The sequence below is a fragment of the Molothrus aeneus genome, chromosome 7 (genome assembly GCF_037042795.1).
Source record: "Molothrus aeneus isolate 106 chromosome 7, BPBGC_Maene_1.0, whole genome shotgun sequence".
Classification (NCBI taxonomy): domain Eukaryota; kingdom Metazoa; phylum Chordata; class Aves; order Passeriformes; family Icteridae; genus Molothrus; species Molothrus aeneus.
Window position 1 is genome coordinate 33,572,902 of NC_089652.1, and position 21,840 is coordinate 33,594,741.

The following is a 21,840-nucleotide window of genomic DNA, read 5'->3' on the forward strand; positions in this document are numbered from 1 at the left end:
TTAATCTTTGCAACACCTCAATGTGGCAGGTGAGCATTCATTAAGTATTTTTGATTCCTAATTAGACACCAGATAATAATTTAAATAATCCAATTTAGAAAACCTAAACAATAAAAAAAAATGTTTTCTCCCTTTGCCAAAACAAGGGAGACAAGCCATTATTGTTTAATCCAATGATGTCTCCTTCCATTTGCTTGGGGTTTGGAGTATCAACCAGTTTGATTGATTGGACACTGTGGTTCTTCATAATTGCACAAAGAAATCAAGCTCGATTGTTCTTGTCACTTGGGTATTGCTGAAATTATGCTGTTAAAAATAAGTAGCACCATATGTGAGGAATGCATTGTTTTAGTTGGATGGAGATGGAAGGCTTTTTGGTGTGCTGCTGGTTGGCAGTTAAAGCATTATGATTTTGCATCTGTTATCCACTCAAAACTTTACTTTAGCTTTTTTTTTTTTAATTTCTTTGTAGTTAGTTAAAGTAAATAAGTTTGGGGTTTTTTTTAATTTAAGTCTGGGGCCAAACTCCACAGTAATCAGTTTACGTCAGGAATATCTGTAGTAGCAATTAAACTGGTGCTTGTCTTGTTTTTCTTTTAAGCACATGCCTCTGAACAATAAAGGCTGTTATTGTAATTTCTACAGAAGAGGTTTTAAATGTCTGAAAAACAATCCAGAAAAACAAAGCCTCTTCATACCTAGCATTATGATTTGGAATATTCACATAAGTGTTCAAGAAAGAATTAAAGATTAAATAATACCTTGAAGGTGTCACTTGCTTTTAAATTCATAGAACAATTGCAAATCAAAGTGGGGCTGGATTCAGAGCAAAATAATAATTGAAACAAAATAATAAATTAATGGCATGCAGCGGAGGTGCTGTGTTTTGATTGTGAGTATAAAATGTTCTAGAAGAGGTTTAAGAGGAGGGAATGAAACTAAGCATGGAAAATAAAATCTTCTCCTCTAGGAACTGGCACATTAAGGTTAGATTTGCCATGCTTTAACATGACCTTGTTTTATACACCAAAGATTAGCATTTAAACTTGTGTTTGATCCTAGTATACACGTAAAAAAGTAAACCTATAGTGCTAGAAATGAAACTATTGAGAAAATACCAACCCTTACTGCATAACATGTCCTCCATTTACACATGCACATTTACAGTTGCACAGGAATTTAGAGCATGCTCAGATTTGGAGAGGGTTTTGCTCATTTAGAGGATGAAATTTCTGAAGAAAGGCATGGGAAGTTATCTTGATAACCCATCACAGGCAGGTATTATTGGACATTTCTCAAACAGAGTCTCATTTCCATAAGTAGCCTGTTGAAAAGCTCACTACAGAATGTGTGTGTCAAAAAATTGCAGTTATGGGGCTGGCTCATGGGAGAGAAATTACTTTAAATCACAGAATCACAGAATCTGTGGGGCTGGAAGGGACTCACAAGGTCCCCATTAAAATCAAGTCCAAATCCTGGCCCTGCACAGGACAAACCCAAGAGTCCCACCAGGTGCCTGAGAGCATTGTTCAAACACTTCTGAGCTCTGTCAGGATCTGTGGATCACTTCCTTGCACTTCTTGGAGCTGTGACCGCTTCCCTGGGGAGCCTGTTCACTGCCCAACCACCTCTGGGGAAAGAACCTTTTCCTAATATCCAACCTAAACCTCACCTGACACAGTTTCAGGCCATTCCCTCGGGTCCTGTCACTGTCACCACAAAGCAGAGATCAGGGTCTGCCCCTCCTCTTGCCCTCACAAGAAAATTGAACAACACAGAAGTGTTTGAACCCAGAAGTCTCTGAACCAGGGGTTGCTGGAGATTGTTAATGTGCAAAAAATGAAATTATTCCCCTATCCTGCCATTCCCTCCAGAAAATGACATTCAGCTGCTGGTGAGGACAAGCACCTGGGGCCAGTGGAACTTCTCCACAGGAAGAAGAGAATTTTCAGCCCATTTCTGGCTTTGCTGTGAGTGTGGTGTGGCACTTGAATTTGCATTACAGGCAGCATTACAGGCAGCGCTGCTCTGCTGTAATCCACAGATTGATCTTTTATCTGACTGTGGAGCAGAGCTTCAATAACATTAGTGTGTGATGTTCCCTCACATTTCTTTTTAATGTTTGTGCCTCCCACGGGGCTTGCCCATATGTACATGAATCCAGGTGTATGCATATACCCTGTATTGTTTGAATTCAGAAGCTGGATTTTCTGTAATTGATGTATGTTTTCCCATATTGGCTGCTAAGTACTTCTCTGTATTTTTAATAGATTTTCTGTTGAGCTTTAATTTTCACATCTTTTGTTCTTCCTCTGAAGGTCATTTTACTATGATCTGGCCATGTCTGTGCATTGTTTCTTGCTTCTTAATATAGTGACTTAATCTTATTAAAAGCTCCACTATACTTTTTTTCATTCAGTGTTTTTGCCTTTCACAGAAGATTTGGCAGTTCTTGAAGAACAAGCCATGATCTGTGACAGCAGCCTCAACACATGAGGATCCAAAATTTGCAAATTTTTATTGGACTTCTACTACAATATATCTTTGGATAGGGAAATGGCTGTGGCCAGGAGTGCATGTCCAGGATCTGGTAATTGCTGAGCCTCCTTTGGGAGCATGGGGGGAAAGGCAGGGAAGAAATAGAGGGAGGGAGGTCAGGATCATTTGTTACCTGCCCTGAGAAATTCAGTAGGCGAAGCCTAAATTGGAAAGCTCCTTCAATCAAAAACATTTTGCCACTGGAAGAATAAGTTTATGGACAGCAGTTGGATTCAAGGCATGATAAGTTCAGGAATGCAATTAATATTTTCACTTTCTCAGACATAAAAGCTTTTGGGTTTTTCTTCTGTCTTTTTTTCCACTTTGTAGCTTGTGGGGTTTTCTTCTGTCTTTTCTCCCTTTTTTTCCCCCCCTTTTTTAATTAAATGAGTGGATGGGAAGCAGCTCCTTAAGAGCTGCTGCTCGTTTTCCATTGCAAACTTTGCTGTGCCCCTGAGCTGTGGCAGGGCTGCATTCTGGGGCTCTCACAACCCCCCTGTGTGACCTGCTGGATCTAACACTCCCTGTGCTTGTGAAACATCGTGCAGACAGGGATGTATTTTTGTTGTGGAGGTTTATTTCATGGCAAGATTCAGAGCACAGGCTGTCTGGAGGAGTCAGGCTGTGGGAGCTCCCCTCCCTCGTGTCCCCCAGCACGTGCCATTTGTCCTCCCACCCTTCTCCCCCAAGCTCCAAATCTCCAGCATGGCTTAAATCCCTCCTGAGCTCAGCTGGGTGGCAGGAGTCCGTACCTACCAGCACTGTGAATTAAGAAGTTAATCTCATCTGTTGATAAGCAGCTAATTGTATCTGGCCAGTATCAACATGCTATCACTGGGTATATATTTTACAAGGTGCTGGAGTAATGTACTTTTTAATTCTGCAGCTGTATTGTCAGGCTTTATTTGGTCTCTTTTCTCTTCTATCTGTTCAGGGTTTTGTCTTTGACTTTTTTAATTAAAATCAGCTCGCTCCAGCCAGACTGGAATGTCCAATAATAACTGCTTATTAAGGAGTGGAAGCTGCACAGTTATTAATTTAAATTATTTTGTTCCAGAGGTTTTGCTGAAATTAAATGGAAAACCAAATCAAACAATGATTTAATTAAGTGGAAGAGATAGAATGTAGAGGCAGATTTAGAAGGTGAAGATCTAAAAGAAGTGTATTCTTTCAGTTTTGACATCTAACAGATGTAATCCTTCATCAGCATGGCGAAGAAGAGATTTACTGTCATTCAGAGGATAATGAAGAAACCAATGGCAAGAATTATGTGACAAGATAAGAAACTAAACTAATGAATATACCTTCACAAACCTGAATGAAAAACTCCAGAGAAGAGATTAAAAGAAACAAAAGCATGCATTGTTAAAAAGCAACCTCATGCAGCTGAGCACTGCTGCACACTCAGAATTGCTGAAATAGAATGAAAAATTAAATAATATTATAGAATATATTTGTACACTTATAGAGCAACCTGAAAAACTTCATAGTGCATTGGGATAATTGAGGATGCCATGAAATTAATCTTTCAATCATAAGCCCGCCACTTAATGTCAATAAGATTTATAGTTTATATATTCAAAGTGTTAAAAATTCTACAGAAATAACGACTATCTCTTAACATTTCACTAAATGTTAAATTATTAAGGTAAACTTCAGTTGTGATGAGTTCACAGGTCCAGTTTGAATGGATATAAAATGTTTTTGCTAATTTTGAGAGGGTTCTCCAGCTAGAGTAGAATCACCCCATACCAAAGATCCTGGCACCCTAGGTTGAATATTTAATCTTTTAAGTAATTTATGGTAATTAGTTTATTATTTTCTGAATAATTTTGTTTAACTTTATGTTTGAAATTATGCTAACCTCCTGCAGTTGGGATATTTGAGGTGGCAGTGACTTTAGTGAGGGGCTCAAGTTGCTCTGGCAACAATGATTGCAAGTCAAACATTATTGTCATACATATTAAACACAGATAAAACCAGATAATTATTGTTTTGTCTCTTTTACAGAGAATGGTGGAGGGTTTTTTGCTCCACAAAGCCATTAGCATACTTATGAAACTAAAGAATGCAAGAATTGATTCAATGCAGAAAGAGATTCAACTTTTAACTTTTCCTTCAGTTTCCCCAAAGATCTCTTTAAATATTATTTCTTCTGATTTTTCTCTTCTAATTTCATCAGCAGCAGAAGTCCTTAACTCATAATAATTTATATGGGAGAAGAGTCAGGCTGCAGAATCCATTCCTAAAGCCATACAGTTGCTTGGAAAAAGCACAGCTTGAGGTTACATACATGGTTTACTAAAAATCTCTCTGTGGAGCTGGAAAACACCTGGCTTTATGCTGGAATATTTCCTAGCCTGGCTGAATATTGGCTGTTCCATGGGGATCCTGGTCTCTGACTGATGTCCTTGCATGTGACAGTGGTGTTGTTGGTTTTGATGGTGAGGGTGGTGGTTTTGTTGCTGTTGGTTTTATTGTTGCGGCCATTATTCTTGTAATTATTATTATTATTATTTTCATCATCATCATTCAAGTGCTTTTCCCATTACTACCCCTCTCAGGTTTTGTGTTGGTGAAATGGCTCCTAAGGTATTAAAGAGTCTTTTTCCCAGCCCCACGACCAAAGAAGAAGTTGAGATTCCTCAGCTCTGGTTCTCAAGGTTGTTTATTTTCTCTTATCTCTTACATCTTTCTCTGACCTGCTGAGATCTGTCCAGCAGGTCGGTTCATGGTACACTGACTGTGTTATCTTTTTATGCTAAAAACTATGTGTGCTTTATTTACAATAATTTTCCAATACCTATCATCTATGTTAGACAGTCTGTCTCTACTTTAAACCAATCCAAAAGTGTCACCATCACAGCAGAAGATGGAGGACAAGAAGAAGAAGAAGAAGAAGAAGAAGAAGAAGAAGAAGAAGAAGAAGAAGAAGAAGAGGAAGAAGAAGAAGAAGAGGACACTCCCAGATTCCTCCATCTTGCCTCTTGAACCAGTTCTAAAAACCCCAAAATTCTACCTTTTCACCTTGTGACAAATTTACCATCATTCTACTCAAACTCTTGTGGCTTGTAACTCTTCATACAAAGTTGTTCATTTTTTCCATGGGTTAAAATTGAAGGCACAGGTGTTTTTGACTCCATGCCAAGGTCTCTGAGCCCCTTGCCAGGGTTTCAAGTCCTCCAGGGCAGTCAGAGGAATGTCCTGGGTTCTGACACACCCCCCTATCCCCACTGGATACACAGCCTAGGACAGCACAGAGAGGGATGGGGAAGCAAACCCCCCCAGAGGGTTTTATTGCATCTCCCCAGGGGAGAGCTCATGTTCTGCTGACCTCGACACATCTGGTGGGCATTTCCACGGGCCGCTGGCCGAGCATGAGGCGGTACCATGCCGGTGGCAAGGAGTGGTCACACACCAGCTCCTGGCTGCCCGCCCTCTGCAGCTCCAGGGAGTCGAAGCTGGTGCTCCTGCGCGGGTTGCGGAGGATGCGGTGTCCCCCGGGCCAGCACTCGGGAGCTGGGAAGGATGGAGAGGGCAATGAGTCATTAGTTAATCACTTTAATTTAGACGCCACTAATAGCTGCTTAAATTCTTGTCTGAGATTGGAAATAGGGGTGTGTGTTCTATTCCTGTCTGTTAGAGGTGGGGCAGTTATCTTCTGTCCATTGGGCAGGTTTCTTTATCTCTTCCACAACCAATCCTCCCCCGGGAAATATCGTCTATGAATGGGCCATTAATTATTAATTATCTTCTGTTAATGAGCCATTAAATATTAATTATCTTCTGTTAATGGGCCACTGAGTGTCCCTGCATGGCTGATAAAATTCCAACATCCCACTGGGACATGCTCTGCCCAGGGGGAGGAGCCAAGCATTCCTATCTGGATATAATCTGAGGTTTGGAACACCACAGCAGCCTTTTCCCACTGCATTCCCAGAGAAACAGTTTTCTGCTGCCCTGCATTCCCAGAGGGACACCAGGCCCATCTCCAGCAGCCCTGGAGCTTCAGAGGAAAACTCCCCCCTTGTGCAGGATCCCTGCTCCAGCAGAGCCACAGCTGGCACTGCAGGAGGCTGAGCCACCATGGAATGGGGCTGTGCCACCACCCTGATACACAGGGGGGTCAGATCGTGTTCTGACTCTATCACTGTTGGTTTTTTTTTTGTACTATTCCATTTGTATTTTAATTTTCCTAGTAAAGAACTGTTATTCCTATTCCCATATCTTTGCATGAGAGCCCCTTAATTTAAAAATTATAATAATTTGGAGGGAGAGGGTTTACATTTTCCATTTGAAGGAAGGCTCCTGCCTTCCTTAGCAGACAACTGTCTTTTCCAGCCATGACAATCCTATATCCTTTTATGTTCCGATTCATTTTAGGATTGGGATAATTTTCAAGGCAAACAAATCCAGATTTAAATATATCAAGATGCAAGCTTAGTAACATAAAGATTTTAGTTATCTAGATTTTCATCATATCTGAATCAGGACCAAACCCCCTCACCTTTTAAAGTGATTTCAGCCTAATTTTAGGGATTAACATCTGAGTGTCTCCTCCTCACAAATCAAGTCGTGTTTTGGGGTTCCAAAGCCTTGTGACCTTTGAAAGTATGTGGGGTTTTAATTTCATTTACTACATGCATGAACGATTTAATCATGATATAAATTGATGCTCAAGTACAAAGCGCTCTTCAATGCTTTTAAATATGTGCTGAGAAGATGCAGAACAAGAAATATCGAAAAGACAAAAAAAAAAAAGAAATGGTATAAAAACAACAGTAAAGGGTTTTGAGAAATCAGCTCAAGTTAGGCTTGCAAATATTGAAGCCACAGGTCAGACTCACTTGAGCTTGGCATTAAAGCCAAGCGCATCAGGGCTTGTGTGTGTGCATCTCAAAGTCTGAATCAAACCTGCTGCCCCTTGACGTGTGTTTGTTTACTCACCTGCCCTGTTTATTTTCATACATTTCTTGACTTTTACAGAATATTCAATTCTTTTCTTCTCACCTAATAAAAAGAAGCCTTGTGGTGATTCTGTTAGAAGTTGTTTATCTCCAAAGAGCTGATCAAAAATGGCCTTTTCTTGGTTATCTGAGCCATTCCCTGATGAGGCCAGGTCCCTTTTCCCCACGTCAGCACTGCAGAGTGGGCATAGGAGGGGACTGAGGTGGAGCTGCTCTGCTCTGTGCCTCAGCAGCAGAAGGCTCAGCTAATTTCTTGCTGCAGTAATCTTTAATTGCTAATGATGATGTAAGAGGCAGAGGCCACATCACAGGAATTGCACAAACTGGCAGTTAGCAAAATCACCCCTTTTCACTGTAAATAGAGCTTATTTATGTGGCACTGCTGACAGAGAATAAGACCCCTCCCCACAACTTAATTTTTCAAATGTCACTTTTCAGATTGTAACTCTGCTTTAATATTGCGCCAGTGGCACTCTGAAACACATTTATCATTTTTATTTTATTGACAAGATACTCAGAAGGTCAAAGTCAATCAATTTATGGCAGTATTTTTAAAGATTATTTTGATTGTGCCAAAGGCAAGGCAATGGTACACAAGACAAATGGGGACAAAATGTAGTGTAACGAAGGCTTTATTGCAATTTTCAGGGAACTAAACTGTCAAAGCCATTGCAATTCCAATGCAAAATTCTGCTGAATTAATACAATTGCCTTTTTAAATAAAAAAGAAGTGCCCTAAGCTTTTCTTTCCTATACGTAAGAGACATTTCAGAGAGGGAACACTTGGAAATATTGCACCTCTAATTAAATATGGGATCAAATTCCTTCCCTCAGAAGTCCTTTCTGGAGACCACATGGAGACTGTCCTTTGCTAATTCCCAGCCCAAGGGAAGAGGTGACATTTCAGCAGACCAACTATTTTACAAAAATTGAAAGTTTACCCTATATTTAAAACCCCTTAAAAAAATGCAGACCCTTGCTGACCCCTCCAGTACCACTCAAGGCTTCAGGAGTGTTAATGGGAACAGAATCTTGGCTCCTTATGCCTTTTGCTTGCCTGAATTAGCTCCTGTCTGAACAAAAGGAAAAAGAATCTAAAAGCAAACAGCTCTTTGCATGGTATTGCCACAGGAATCTTGCAAGGACATTGTAATATAATTAATTGCATTCAGTCTCTCAATAATAATAATATCAAATAGTGCCTTTAGATGTAACTAATAGCCTTCTGCTTGATATGTATTAGCTATAACCCAAATTCACACCACATGTTGTGGTCTTACCAGTGATTAACTACTCTGTCTAAACAATGCAAATATATCAGACACTGACACATGGCTAATTATTTTTCATCCCTTGCATGGTTTTGTTTGCAGTAGTTTAGAAAAGGCTTTCTCACATCTTCACCAGAGGAGCTGAACACTGCAGATGGGCCTGGCAGAGGCCAGGGAGGCACATGGGGGACACCTCCAAGGTCCCTCAGGAGAGGGGTGCTCATCCAGTAAATTTAACAGCATTTGGGACAAAAAGCCATGTGTTTGGTCCCAAAGGAGCCCTGTCTCAAAGAGCCACCTCTGAAGGTGTGTTTCACCCTGAGCTCACTGCCAGAGCGTGTTTCTGTAGCTGTGCCTGGGTTTGGCTGTGCTGGCAGGCTGTCACTGAGGAGGCAGGATGGCAAATTGATCTGCTGTCACTGCCCCGGAGCCAGCCCGATGGGCTCTGTCCCCTGCCTGACGCAGAGCAGACCCTGGTGGCACAAAAAGCCTCACCCAGGTTTTGCAGCGAGCCAGGAGCAAAACAAACCCTCAATTACTGAGTTCCCCTTGTAAAATGGTGCTTATTATGGCCCCGTGGCAGGGTGATTGTCAACTTTAACATGCAAATTGCAGGCTGCGGTGCGAGTTAATTACCACTGGCTTTCCTGCAGAAATAAATGAATAAAGGCATCAATGTAATCAGACTTTATTATAAAAATGTTATTTAAAAGAAAACAACAAGAAGGCACAGCTGAGCCCTGTTGGTTCTTCATCTGAGAGATGCCCACTTGTACCTTATGGTGGCTGCAGCTACATTCAAATCAGATGAAAAACTTTCCTGTTCTTTTTTAATTCAGGTGCAGGTGTCAAGCTTATGGACAACAACAACATCCCAGCTGTTCCCCTTCATGTCCACATTCATATCTAGTATGGAACCAGTGCTACTCTGGGCTATGCAGATTAGGTTGTCTTAAAAAGGAAATATTTGTTTTATTAAGATAACAAATTTAATTTAATTCAGCTCTATTCTTACTATTGTATTTAAGGGGCCCATGGAAAAAAAAAAAAAAAGAAAAATCTGGCTTTTTTGGGAACTGGTCATTGTGACCATTCTGCTTTCCTTCAGGAAGAAATTAAACATTGCAGTGAGATTTTGTGGCTCTATCCAGAGCTGTTGGAATTAAATGCTGGATGTACCTGGTGCTTTAGTCTCCTGCAAAGAGCTGCTTCTTGAACTACCACCAACTCAATATAGGCAAGGAGCTGTTGCTGAGACATAAACATTTGTTTGCTTTACTATCGACTCAAAAGCTTTTTTTTTTTATAATTTAACAATTTTTTGTCAGAAAGTTGTGGCAAAGAGACACTGAGTAGCTCCTTTTTGACACTGAAAGCAAACAGATAATAGTACCTGCTGTATCTGCTAAGTGAAAATGACATTTGAGTAACTCTGGTGGCGTGATGGAGCAGGTTCCTTGGGGAGAAGCCTGTCTCCATCGAAGCCATCAGGAATGCTGCTGTTAATGCCTGGGTGTTGAGAGTCACCTGTTAATGTGTGGGAAAGGAGGGGCAGCCTGTGGGCTCGCTGGGGGGAGGAGAGCCTCCTGCAGAAGGCAGAAGCATCCAGCAATATCCCATGGAAAATGAGCAGGAGTTGGGTCTCTGAACTGCATGTGCTGCTGTGGGCACATGGTTTGGCTCTCAGCTAAAGGAAACATCGATGTGACCACAGCTAGGGAGATGTTTGTGTCAGCAGGTCCTGGGGGCAGCCTGGAAGCCCTTTCTGTGCCAAACATGACTCTGGAAAGGTGAACACAGGGCATCATCACTTTGGGAGACTCCCTGCTTCGGGATACCCTCCCTGCCCACACATTTAACACCGGAAACACCCGCTGCTGTTTCAAGCTGGATGCTCTGCAAACAGCTGAGTCCCTGTACACTTTTTGGGCAGAGGTATTGGTGAGAAAAATGCTGCTTTGAGTCTTTATGCTGAGGGTCTGTCCCTCCTGCTTATGGCTATGGGAAGAAGCATCAGCCATATCAGAGATAAAGCCAGGAAACTTAAGAGTGGCAGGCTGAAAAATCATAAGGAAATAACTTGCTAAACCTTTGCTTTCATTTCTAAAGACAGATAAGTACAAGTGTAATAGATCTTTACCCATCCCTCTTGCTCCCAGTAAATATCAGTGGCTTAGGTGGAGGAAGGTTTAAGAAGTTGTGAGATTTTGTTTGTTTGCTTTGAATAGCGGCTGCAAATCAAATAATATCAATAGGTGATGGCAGCCAGGAAAACCTGCAAGAAATATAGTCCACAAGCCTGAGGTGCATGTTTGCTTTGGGCAAAGCCACACAATATATCTAAAGGGCATTCTAAAGCCTTGGGAAATAGCTGGCAAATTGTAAAATAACTTTTGTGTGGCGGATGATTGAAAAGCCAGTGACTGATGCAGGCAATGCTAAACAAGAGCAGCGTTTGGTGATTGATGGGCTGTGATTGCTCTGTGATCAGGAATGATGGGTCCCCGCATGCAGATTTCCTTCTTGCCATCATCTCCCATCTTGTGGGAACTCAATCTGGAGTTTGCCCCAAAAATACATGTAGGCACATGTATGTAAGCATACATACATTAAAAAAATATGTATTTCAAATTATGTATGAGTACGTACTTTTGACACTTGTATGACATACAGTAAATTTTTGAGGTCTCTCCCTCTGTGGCAGATTTTCACATTTCTGCTTTTTGTTTCTTACAGTCCACAGTGGAACAGGACCTTTTCCATTGTGTTTGACTTTCTCTTCACGGGAAAATTATGAAATATTTTCATTTGGAAAACTCATTCTGAAATGCTGAGGCTAATAATAAGCCATAACTCCAAATTAATTGCAGACAAAGGATGTGTTGTTCCCTTTCTTATATTTCTGTTTTAGAAACAGAAGGAAATATTTTAATCACCAGCCACTTCCATGCTCAGGGGCTGGATTTCAGTGATGTAGAAAACCTCAGGTAAGAGTTTCTGAAGCTTTCAGCATGTCAGTGCCATCACTTCCCCAAATTGTCATTTACCACACATTGAAAGAGAGTTTGTGTAGAGAAGGAGGGGCAGATGTTGGGGAAGGGAAATTCTTTCCAAGCTCTTAATGGATGTGTTCAAAATTACAATAGAATCCAACTGATCTCATAACATTTAAAAATTCCTTTTGGTGGGTGCACGTTCCAGGTGAGCAAACATCTATTAGTAGATATTTGTAGCTAAGGAACACCTGACAGTTTATTAAAGATAAGAGTTCCTGCCCTTGTTTCACTGATACTTTAAAGATTTTTGCTTCAATTATTCTTCCTGCTGATGACAAAAATTTTCATTCTTAATTATATTCAGAGGCAGAAATTTGTTGTGAATGTGACAGTGATCACTACATTAAAGTGCTTGAACCATGAGTGCCTCTCTGGTAGATAAAACATAATAACTGTATTAAAAAACCTTGATAGCTAATAAATAAAGCTATTTTCAGAGATTTCAGAAGCAGAGGAGCCTCCTACTGAACTGAAATGATAAGGGAGCCCATTGTACAAACACCACACACTTGTAGTGGCCAGGTCTTGAACAAGTCACAAAGCATTCATAAGGCAAAATTGATAGAGACAAATGAGCCATTGTGCAAAATGAATGTAATTTTAGAAATTTTGACCCAGGAAGAGGCAAGAGGCTGAGCACCTGCTGAAAAGAATATGACATGTTATTTGTACTGAATAACAGGCAGATCTGAGAAAAAAACAAAACAAAACAAAACAAAAAAACCTACAATCTGAAGGTGTTGGTTTATAATGCATCTGAATTTCATTTGTTTGGGAACAAGGTCACTTGTCATCCTGGTCTTCTGTGGAGTAAAGCAATAAGATATTGACAAACCGAGGGCCAATGCTCAGTTCCAGAGCAAACAATTATTTATTCACGCTCCTATCTCTTATCTTGCCTTGCATTTCTATTTTTAACTTGTGCTTTAGAAAGGAGGAATTGATTATGTGAGATATTCTTCTGGTTTGTGTATCCCCTGAATAATTTGCAGAATAATGAGCTGCATAGAGCTCCCACAGGAGGATGCAGGGACAGGCAGAGAAGCATTTTGTGTGGGGCCAGGGGAGGTGTCAGGAGGGGCTGATCAAATAGGTGAAAACAAGGGGGCCCTGTGAGAGTGGGAGCAAAGTCTGAGGAGCTTCCTGGCAGGTTACAGTGGATTTTGGAGAACTGTCACAGCAGATGGGACAGAGAGCACTTTCTTCAGAGCAGATGAAGGAATGTTTCCTTTTTGGGGCAATGCATGTGTGGCCAACTGAAGTAAATGAGGCAAGAAGTGTCCGGCAAAATTGTTTTCTTTTAAAATGCTTCAATCTCCAAGAATCACTGTCTGGCATCTCTCATCAATGTGGAAATTGCTCATGGATAATGTGGTGGACACAAAAAGGACAGGATAAAAAGCACATGGATAAAAAGCAATGGGCAGTTGTACAGGCCAGGTGAAGTCTGTGTACCTGCTTTGCAAAATGCAGCCTCATTTATTAAGTGTGCCACTTTAAAAAAAAAAACAAAACAAAACAGGAAAGCCAAATTTTGTCAATAGTTCTATTATATTTGACCAAATCTCCTCCTCACTCATTCTGGTTCAGTCCTAAAGCTAGGAAGGTTGAGAATCTGAATATAGAAATCACTTACTATTGCTGTGTCACAACAGAATTCAAAGCCTCATAAATTTCCTCAAGTTATCTCTAAGTTAATCATGATGCCTTTAAGGGCTTCTCAATAAAAATCAATAAAAAGAAAATTATAATTATTAAAAATTATAATTATTGATTGGTCTATTTTGCTCTTATCCCTCAGAATGAAAAAGTGAAATCAAAGGAAAAGGGTCTTTCTTACCTCCTAATCTCAGCTGAGCATGCAGTCACAAATTTAGCTTTCCTAAATAGAAGCAACAAAACAAACTCACAGGTTTTGATTTTAGAAGCCACTGGGCTCTATTCAGATGGAAATTTGATTTCCATGGAGAGCTGGAGGTGTTTCTACACCTCAGCTATGACACTGGCTAATTACCATTTGCGAGCCACACATTTTTCCAGACTGCCCCCATGGATAATGCTGAATTTTGGCCACATCTTCCTGCACTTCCTCAATGCAGTGCTGTATGTGGGTGATATTATGCAGGGGAAGGTGTCAGCACTCCCTTGCTGTCAGTGCTTCCAGGCTGCAGCAGGGGCTGGTGAGCAGATAAGGGCACTCTGAGTGCAGGCAGCTCAGCGCTGCCAAATTCCAGGTCTGCCGTGTGGCCTGGCTGTGATTCAGCCCCTGTTGGATGCAGGGTGACCAGGCAATTTTTCCTGCTATTGTTTTGCTATTATTCATTGCTGTTATTCATCCCATTCACTGGCACAACAGTGGCTTTAGCTCCTCACGTGTTTATAATGGGCTTTTCTGTCAGGGCTCTGACATTTAGGATGAATGGCTGGGTTCCCTCCTGCCTTTGGAGTAAGGCTTTATTTGTTACAGTGCTGCAGTAATGCACACAGACATGCTCCACTTCCCAGCTACTGCACTAACCTGGAAGGATCTCTCCACTAAAATTTAGGTTTTCTTTGACCCTGTCCTCCATCCCTTTGTGGGCTGTGTGAAACTTGGAGAGTTTCGAGCACAGGCTCGAGCACATAGCAGCTCCTGCTGTGGATGCAAAACATTCTTCTCATGCATTATAGCACTGTGGATGGATTTAAAAAATATTGAAATAAAAGGTCATGAGCTAGAAATAGCCAGCAGCCTGCCTGGCCACTGTGATAAGATAAAGCCGTGTACTCCCAACCGTGGAATTGCGACATTAAGCCTAATAGATTTCTAAAATCCAAATTTATCAGCAATCCTCACTGTTTGTTTCTTCAGCTTTTGAAAGGCACTGATTGGGCACATATAGTCATGGTATCTTCAAACCTAAAAGAAGTCAGTGCCTTCCTCCTATGGAAACAGGATTGTATCAGTTCCAGCCAGCGTTTTCCCTGGGCCATGATGGAATTCCAGGGAATCTCACAGGCCTGGTTGTGTGTCTAGCACCTGACAGAGGTCTGGTCATGCCCATTCACACCATGAAACAGCAAGGCTTTCACTTCCTCTATACAAAAACCTCCAGATAAATGTATTTGCTATTTTTATTTAGTTGAATTTAAGTCTCAGTTCTAACAGGCGCTGATTTTTCTTTTTTTTTTTTTTTTTTTTGTTTTGTTTTGTTTTTTTGTTTTTTGTTTAGGGTCATCTCTGCTTTGGTTGCTCCACAGATATCTGCTTATTTACCAGGAAGAGTAGGACCATCAATAAAAATAGCAAGGTTTCAGGAACCTATAAGGCCTTCAGCTATAAGCTGTTTTTTGATGTAAAAGAAAATGCAGCTCAGCTGGTATCAGCTGAGTCTTCACCACATTCACAGCTGCTACCTGTGCAACATTTTGGGATGCAATTACCATAATAAGAAAAACCATCTCCATAATTATATATATGTAAAGCCCAATGCCTTTCTGAGGCCATCCAGCCAGAGCTGCAGGTACAGATCTGCATGTTCCCAGGGGATTAGGGACGCACAGGAACAAACAGGAGACAATTGCTGCCCCATATGGTGCACATTATTGGCAGCTGTGCTCTGATCAGGATCAGCCATGCAGAAGGCAAACCTACTGATTTCTTCTCATTTACACTGAATTAACTTTGATCACAGTGTAGGTTTGTGTGTTTTAAAGCTTCTGCTGTCTTAAAAATGTGCCTGTGTCCTCAGAAGAGAGGAAATGAGCAGAAATGAGCCCTGTCCCTCAATGGGTGATGGGGCTGTGGGAGGGTTTCCCATGCAGGATGGGTTGGAATGGGATGGGGATTTCTTCCACCACGGTCTACATGGTGTTTCTTACAGGAGGTATAGCACTGGCACTTTCTGTTCTTTAGAAAGAAAAGAAAGGAAAATCAGATTGCCAGATGGAGTATTCTCAATGGGAACCACTCTGCTCCTCAGACACTGACAATGCAGAACAGTTTCTTCTCACCAGATGAGATGAATCCTAGCAATTTTTTATTTCTGTGGAGCCATTTCCATGCTGAGCTTTTCATTCTACTCTTCCACCTCCTTCTTGCCTGATAACAGCCAGAACATGCTTTTAGATTATGAAATAAAGTTATACCTTTTAGTGAAATACATGCTTTAAAAAAATAGCATTACTGAAGAGAAGGGGGAAGCAACCAGATCTCAGTTCTTTTGCTAGGGAATAATTCAACTGAAAATGTTATCTGTGCATCTCCATCCCCAGGTAAACAAGGCAGACAGGCAGCATTTCAGGTTTTCTTCCATCTTTCTGTCATCAAAACAACTCAGTTTTCCATTCTTAGTTGGTAATTGGCTAATAACTGTAATTTTCATCCTGAGAAGATAGACCAGTAACCAGTGCTCAGAAAAACCCTACAATATGACAATTGATCAATTCTTCATTAGACTTGATGCATTCAGGTTACCACAGTCATTTCTTTTGCAATTTGAGCTAAAAATAAAAAACAATCAGCAAAAATCTACTCAAGCAATTTCAGATTGGAAAGCCATAACACAAATTAATGCACAAAGAACCAGCAGGCAATCAATTTATCATTTGCTACTTTATTCTTTAGCAATTTGCAGTCATTGCTGAGTTGCTTTTGAAACTTGTAAAATTTGATTATGTGAAGCCTGGTGAGTGTCAGGCTTTGGTCATTTTGTGTTTTATGAGTTGTTTTATGACAAAAGGATGTAACCTCAAGCTGTGCCAGGAGAGGTTCATGTTGGAAATCAGAAACATTTATTCACTGAAAAGGTTGTTAAGCATTGGAATGGACTTCCCAGGGAAGTGGTGGAGTCACCATCCCTGGAGGTGTTCAAGAATTGACTGGATGTGGCACACAGGGCTCAGGTCTAGTTGAAAAGGTGGTGGTTGGGCAGAGGTTGGACTCAATCATCTTAGAGGCTTTTTCCAACCTTAATGAAGCTGTGATTCTGTGATTCTATTCTAGGAGCTGGTTGGAGAGCAGAGGGTTGTTGGTACAGGTAGACCTGTCTGGCATCTGCTGATATCCTGCACAGGCACACGTAGCTAAGTGTTAGCCTGGAAGCCCTGGCAGCAATCTTTCTGCAGTTTTCTACAATTAACCCTGTTCAGAGAAGGTTTAGAAGCCCCTAAAACTTCAAATGCCACTTTGAAAGCTGCAGTGTGGACCTACAAGTGCAAATAGTGCAGGATTGGCTGTGGTTCCTTGTGCAGGAGTGGCTGCTGTCTCTCCCACTGCACCCCCAGGGTGGGTGGGGCAGCACAGAACTGTGATGATGATTTTGAGAACTGTGATGATGATTTTGACCCCGGGGTTTGGATAACTCGCCTGCCAGTCCATGAGCAGGGAGGGGTTTGCCTGAGAGACTGAGGAGTGGTGGTGCAGCCCTTACACCTCTCACGTTCACCCACAGGTGACTTCAAGAGCCCCTTCTCTTTTATTATCCCCCACAGTGCTCATCTTTTGCATTCAGAAATGAGGACCCCACTAGCCCTGATAATGAAATGAGTTGAATAAATGTTGCTTGCAAGCAGCAGGAATGCTCTGAGAGGCACTGGGTGTGTTTGGAGCACAGGCAGCAGAACAGGCCCAGCAGAAGGCAAAAGTAAAACAGGTGAAAGGGGCAGGGTGATTTGGGGACGTTTTCTGCTGGGTTTGAGCTTCATGGGCAGATTTGGAGCTGGCTGATTTTCCCTGACTTCAAACCATGACTGCCATGTGCTGGGGCAATGGCCTGAGCATTTGGCTGTTTCATGGCAGATCCCCTCCCACTGAAACCACTCTCTTTTCTGTAATTTTGTTAACTATTCAAATATAAATATAAATAAGAATGCTCTAACTTTGCCAACTTCCAATGCTGTTTCCCTTCTTTGAATTTTTCTTTTCTTTGATTTTTTCTTTTCTTCGCGTTTTTCTTTTCACTGATGCATATTCAATTTTGTTTATAAAATGCATATTTTCTTGAAGAAAACCAACAGGTCTAGTGCCAAAATGCCTCCTTGCTGGACTCTCATTCTCACCCCATGTCACTTAAGCAAGCTTGCCCGTTTTGCCACTGACTGCAGCTCTCTGTGAAGATCTCTCAACTCTCCCTCCATGACCCTTGTGGGTCCCTTCCAATTCAGGCCACTCTGGGATTCTATTTTTAACCCACAAAGGCTTTAAAATGTGGTGTGGAAGGAAATCCAGGGCCCAAATTTACTGTGAAGATCTCTGCTAGATATTCCTCAGCCTCTCATTGCTCCTCTGTCATGCCACAGTAACACTCTGGGCTAAAGTCAAGTTCCATTTCATCCTTTCTATTGTGTGCTGAAATAAATGTCTGCTGCAAAGCAAGGCACTCAAATCTAGGTTATTCCCTTACAGAACATGTAGATTCAGCAGCATGGCTTGATATTAATGACATCTGAATGGCTAAATCCCTGCAAAGTGGGGTAAAAGTTTGCTCCTAGGGATCCAGCAAACACACTTAAACCACTGAATTATCTTAATTCTAAAATAGCCTCCCAGCAGCACCACAGGGCCAGGATACACTCAGGGATTATTTTGCTGTATCTGGAATTTTGAGGCTATTCCAGAGACATGAAGGCACAATGAAATGCAGAGTTGGACAAACATGTGAAGGCTTGAGGTATAAAAGGATTAACAGATGCTAATGTTCTACATTTTTCTGCTGCAGTGATATAAGTACAGACAGCTCCCAGAGCAAAGCAGAAAGTGAAGGATTGCATGTAGGAGGGACAGAAAGATGTGGCTATCATGGTGTGCTGCTGTAAATTTTGAAAAAAGGCAACTGTTGAACAGATGTTACCAGCATACAGAAGATTTAGTGTGCAGATGATTTGCAATTCACTGGTCCACTGAGGAAAAGTTATTTTTTTCCATCTAAAGTAAAATCTTTCCAGTTTCCCAGAGAAATAAAATCTTTAAAATCACAAAGAATGATTGATAATATTGAAATTCAAGCTAAACCCCTCTTTAGCCTAAAATTAAACATTTTGTAAGCAGGAGGCATTGAGGCATTTTGTTTGCAAAGACATTGAAAGGAAAAAAAAAATTAAACTTTCAGAAAAATATAGCTCTTTTTCTCCAGGCGAAAGAGCTTGTCAGATTCTAAATGAAATGAGGGTAGATCTTGCTGACGTGGGGAAAAGTGTCACTGGTGCCATTTGAACCCCCTGTTACCCCAAAACACTCTCCCAAGGGCGCTCACAGCTTTGGGTCTGCACCAAGGAGAATTATCCCTGTGTTTTTGTTTTCCTTATCTCCATTGCCTTCATTCACATGAAATGCTTTGTAGGATGAGCTCTTTTTTATTTTTTTTTATTTTATTATTTTTTTTTAATTCTGGCTGTGAGATAGCCAGGTCCAAAATGCAAATCACCTCAAGCAAGGATGTCTAATTCAAATTTATCTCCCATACAGTACAAGCACCTCAATGAATACCTCCCCTAGATACTCCTGCAAGATTTTTACATATTTCTTCAACAGCACCGCAGTCTTCATCCATCCTGAGAGACAGCTGCCCTTGCCACCATTTTGGACCTTTTGGGTTGCAGTTCTTCATGGTCCCAATGGAAATGTGTTGACTGACCTGCCATTGGGGCCTCAGTCACTGCCATGCTGAGGCAGGGCAGGCCTGACTCCAGTGGCCACAAGCCCCAGTTAATTTCTGTGTTTCTCTCAAGCCCATTTCTTGGTATTTTTTGCTTATTCACCATGACTCCTGGCTGCAGAGAGCACATCAAAGTGGAATTTTTCCCTTTAATCAGGGACCAAAACCATTATCACTCTGATCATAGGATTGCAGTCTCCATATTTTCTTCTCAGACATTCTCTTGGAATGTGTCCCATCATTTAAAATCCTCTTCTAAGGCAGGACAAATTCCCTTTTCTCTTTCAAGGCAAACCTTTTCTTAGGAGATAGACCTTGTAGGTACATGCCAAGAATGACACAGATTTTTATACAGATTAAATCTTATTTGCAATAATGATTTGCAGTATTTTCACATCACCAAAGTCCTTTCCAAGATTCCTTACAACAGCAGGTTATTTTGGCTGTGATTACATGAGAAATGACAGTCTAGCTCTTTGCAAAAGCCTCTGCAAATAGTCATTAAGCTAAATCTCCTTTCCTCTGAGAGTGGGATGTAAAGAACTGACATGTCATCATATGAGTGTGCACATGAAATAGGCAGAGGAGACTGCTTTTCACCCTTTTTAAAAGATAGGTGCATAACAACTATATTATATAGTTATTATATATTTATAGTAGCTAAAATAAGAGTTGTTTTCCTGCCAGATCAAGCAGAAGTTGGACCTGGTAACAAACAATGTCAAGATTAAACAGAATAAACAGACCAACTGATCACTTCTTCTGGCCCAAGTAAAATTAACACTACAGCTGAGTTAGCACCTCTTACACTGAGAGGGGGGAAAATCCCTGTCCACAGGGCAAAACCTTGCCAGAAGGAGAAAGAGAGGGATGCTCTGTGGACAGACTGCCTGTCCCTGCTGTGCTGAGGTCCCAGCTGAGCAGCAAGGAGCCACAGGACACTTGGGCACTGCAATGGGAGCTCAAAGCAAACAGGGCAGGAAAGGACTGGGGAAGGTCATTTAATGTCCCTGCATGCAACAGCACCCCCAGGGACTGTCACACACCAGGTAACTCTGTGAACTTTAGGGATGCTCAATTGCTGGGTGTGTGTTCTTAGCAGAGAGCTTCTTTGGGGTCGTTTTGGGGTTTTTTGGGTTGTTTTGGGAAAGCACTTATCTCTCTGAGCAGCTCCCAGTGCTGGAGCTGTGCTCCTCATGGGAATATCTGCAGGTCCCTCTAAGGAGAGGATTCCAAGCATTCCCCTGCTGCTCTGCAGCAAGGGGGGCTTCTTCACACCCCTGTGTGTTTAGGGCTTGGCATGGATTTTCTGTGCTTGTTTTACTCTCTCCCTGCTAACAGCTTGCCCCTGAGTATTTGGATTCAGTAGCAAGTAAACAGAGTGAGATGCTATATGTTAATTGCAGCATGCTTTTTGCCTGATAAAAGTGAAAAGTATAAGCTCTTGGGGAGATTATTGCATATAAATAGGCCAAGGCAACGGCATGGAGAACCCAGCCAAGCAGCAGCTTCACCATTAAGATTTTATCTAAATGATCCAATGTTGTGAAGGAAGGAAAAAAAAAAGCAGCAGAAGGCTGGGTAGCAAAATCAAACCACCTAAAAATCTGATTTCTGCTCATGCAGAGGTTTTGAATGTTGAGGTTTTTAGTATGTCTAGGAGGTGCTCAGGCTGTGGTGGCGCATCAGAACAGTTAATCTCTTGCTGGGGTGACTGTGTACATCTTGCTAGAGCAAACAAATATAAGTGGCAGGGGAAAGGACGTTGTTCCTTGACGCAGTTGCTCTCCTGACACTTCACACTGTGAAATACACTCCAATTTCCCACCAGAAAAGAAACTGAAATTATGAAGAGTAAGACTGACTGAAATGGATGGCAGTGTTTAAAAAATGTTAGCTGGTATTGATGTTTTGGAGGGAAAAAATGACTCCAGGAATGCTGGCCCGAGGAGGTGATGGATAGGGCTGCCATGAGGGCTGTGTCATGCTGGATAAGTCACTCCAGCCGTGTCAGGGGTGATCATTACTCCTGTGCTCCTTGTTTTCTGGGTGCCTGACTGACGACCCTGATATGCAGAAATATGAGGCACTTAAAGTTAGCTGCCTCTGGAATCTTGGTGTTGGAGCAGGCTGTGAGCTTCTGATGGAAATCTTTTTTTGTTTTTTCCTCTGTTGGAAAGCGTTGGCTCGCCACAGCTGAGGTTTTCACAGAGTGTGTTTCTCCACTGAAGTTCTTGTTGTGTGATTTTCAGCACAGAATTGCTGGAGGGCAGAAAGGGAGAAAAGAAAAGGGAGAAAGCTCTGCACTTTGGCATAATCAAAGCACATGAGAAAACACAAAATGAGGGGCTTGGGCTCTGCTCTGGGTCTGCCT

The 21,840-nt window shown here is 41.6% G+C and overlaps 1 protein-coding gene across 1 annotated transcript in view; it reads right to left on the reverse strand.

The window, feature by feature from the left end:
- Positions 1 to 21,840, reverse strand: part of LOC136558957 (von Willebrand factor D and EGF domain-containing protein-like) — a 170,991-nt gene that overhangs the window by 126,187 nt on the left and 22,964 nt on the right. Inside the window, exon 2 of the mRNA XM_066553782.1 lies at positions 5,873 to 6,057. Coding sequence (XP_066409879.1) covers positions 5,873 to 6,057 — 185 coding nt within the window. The remainder of the gene's footprint in view (positions 1 to 5,872; positions 6,058 to 21,840) is intronic.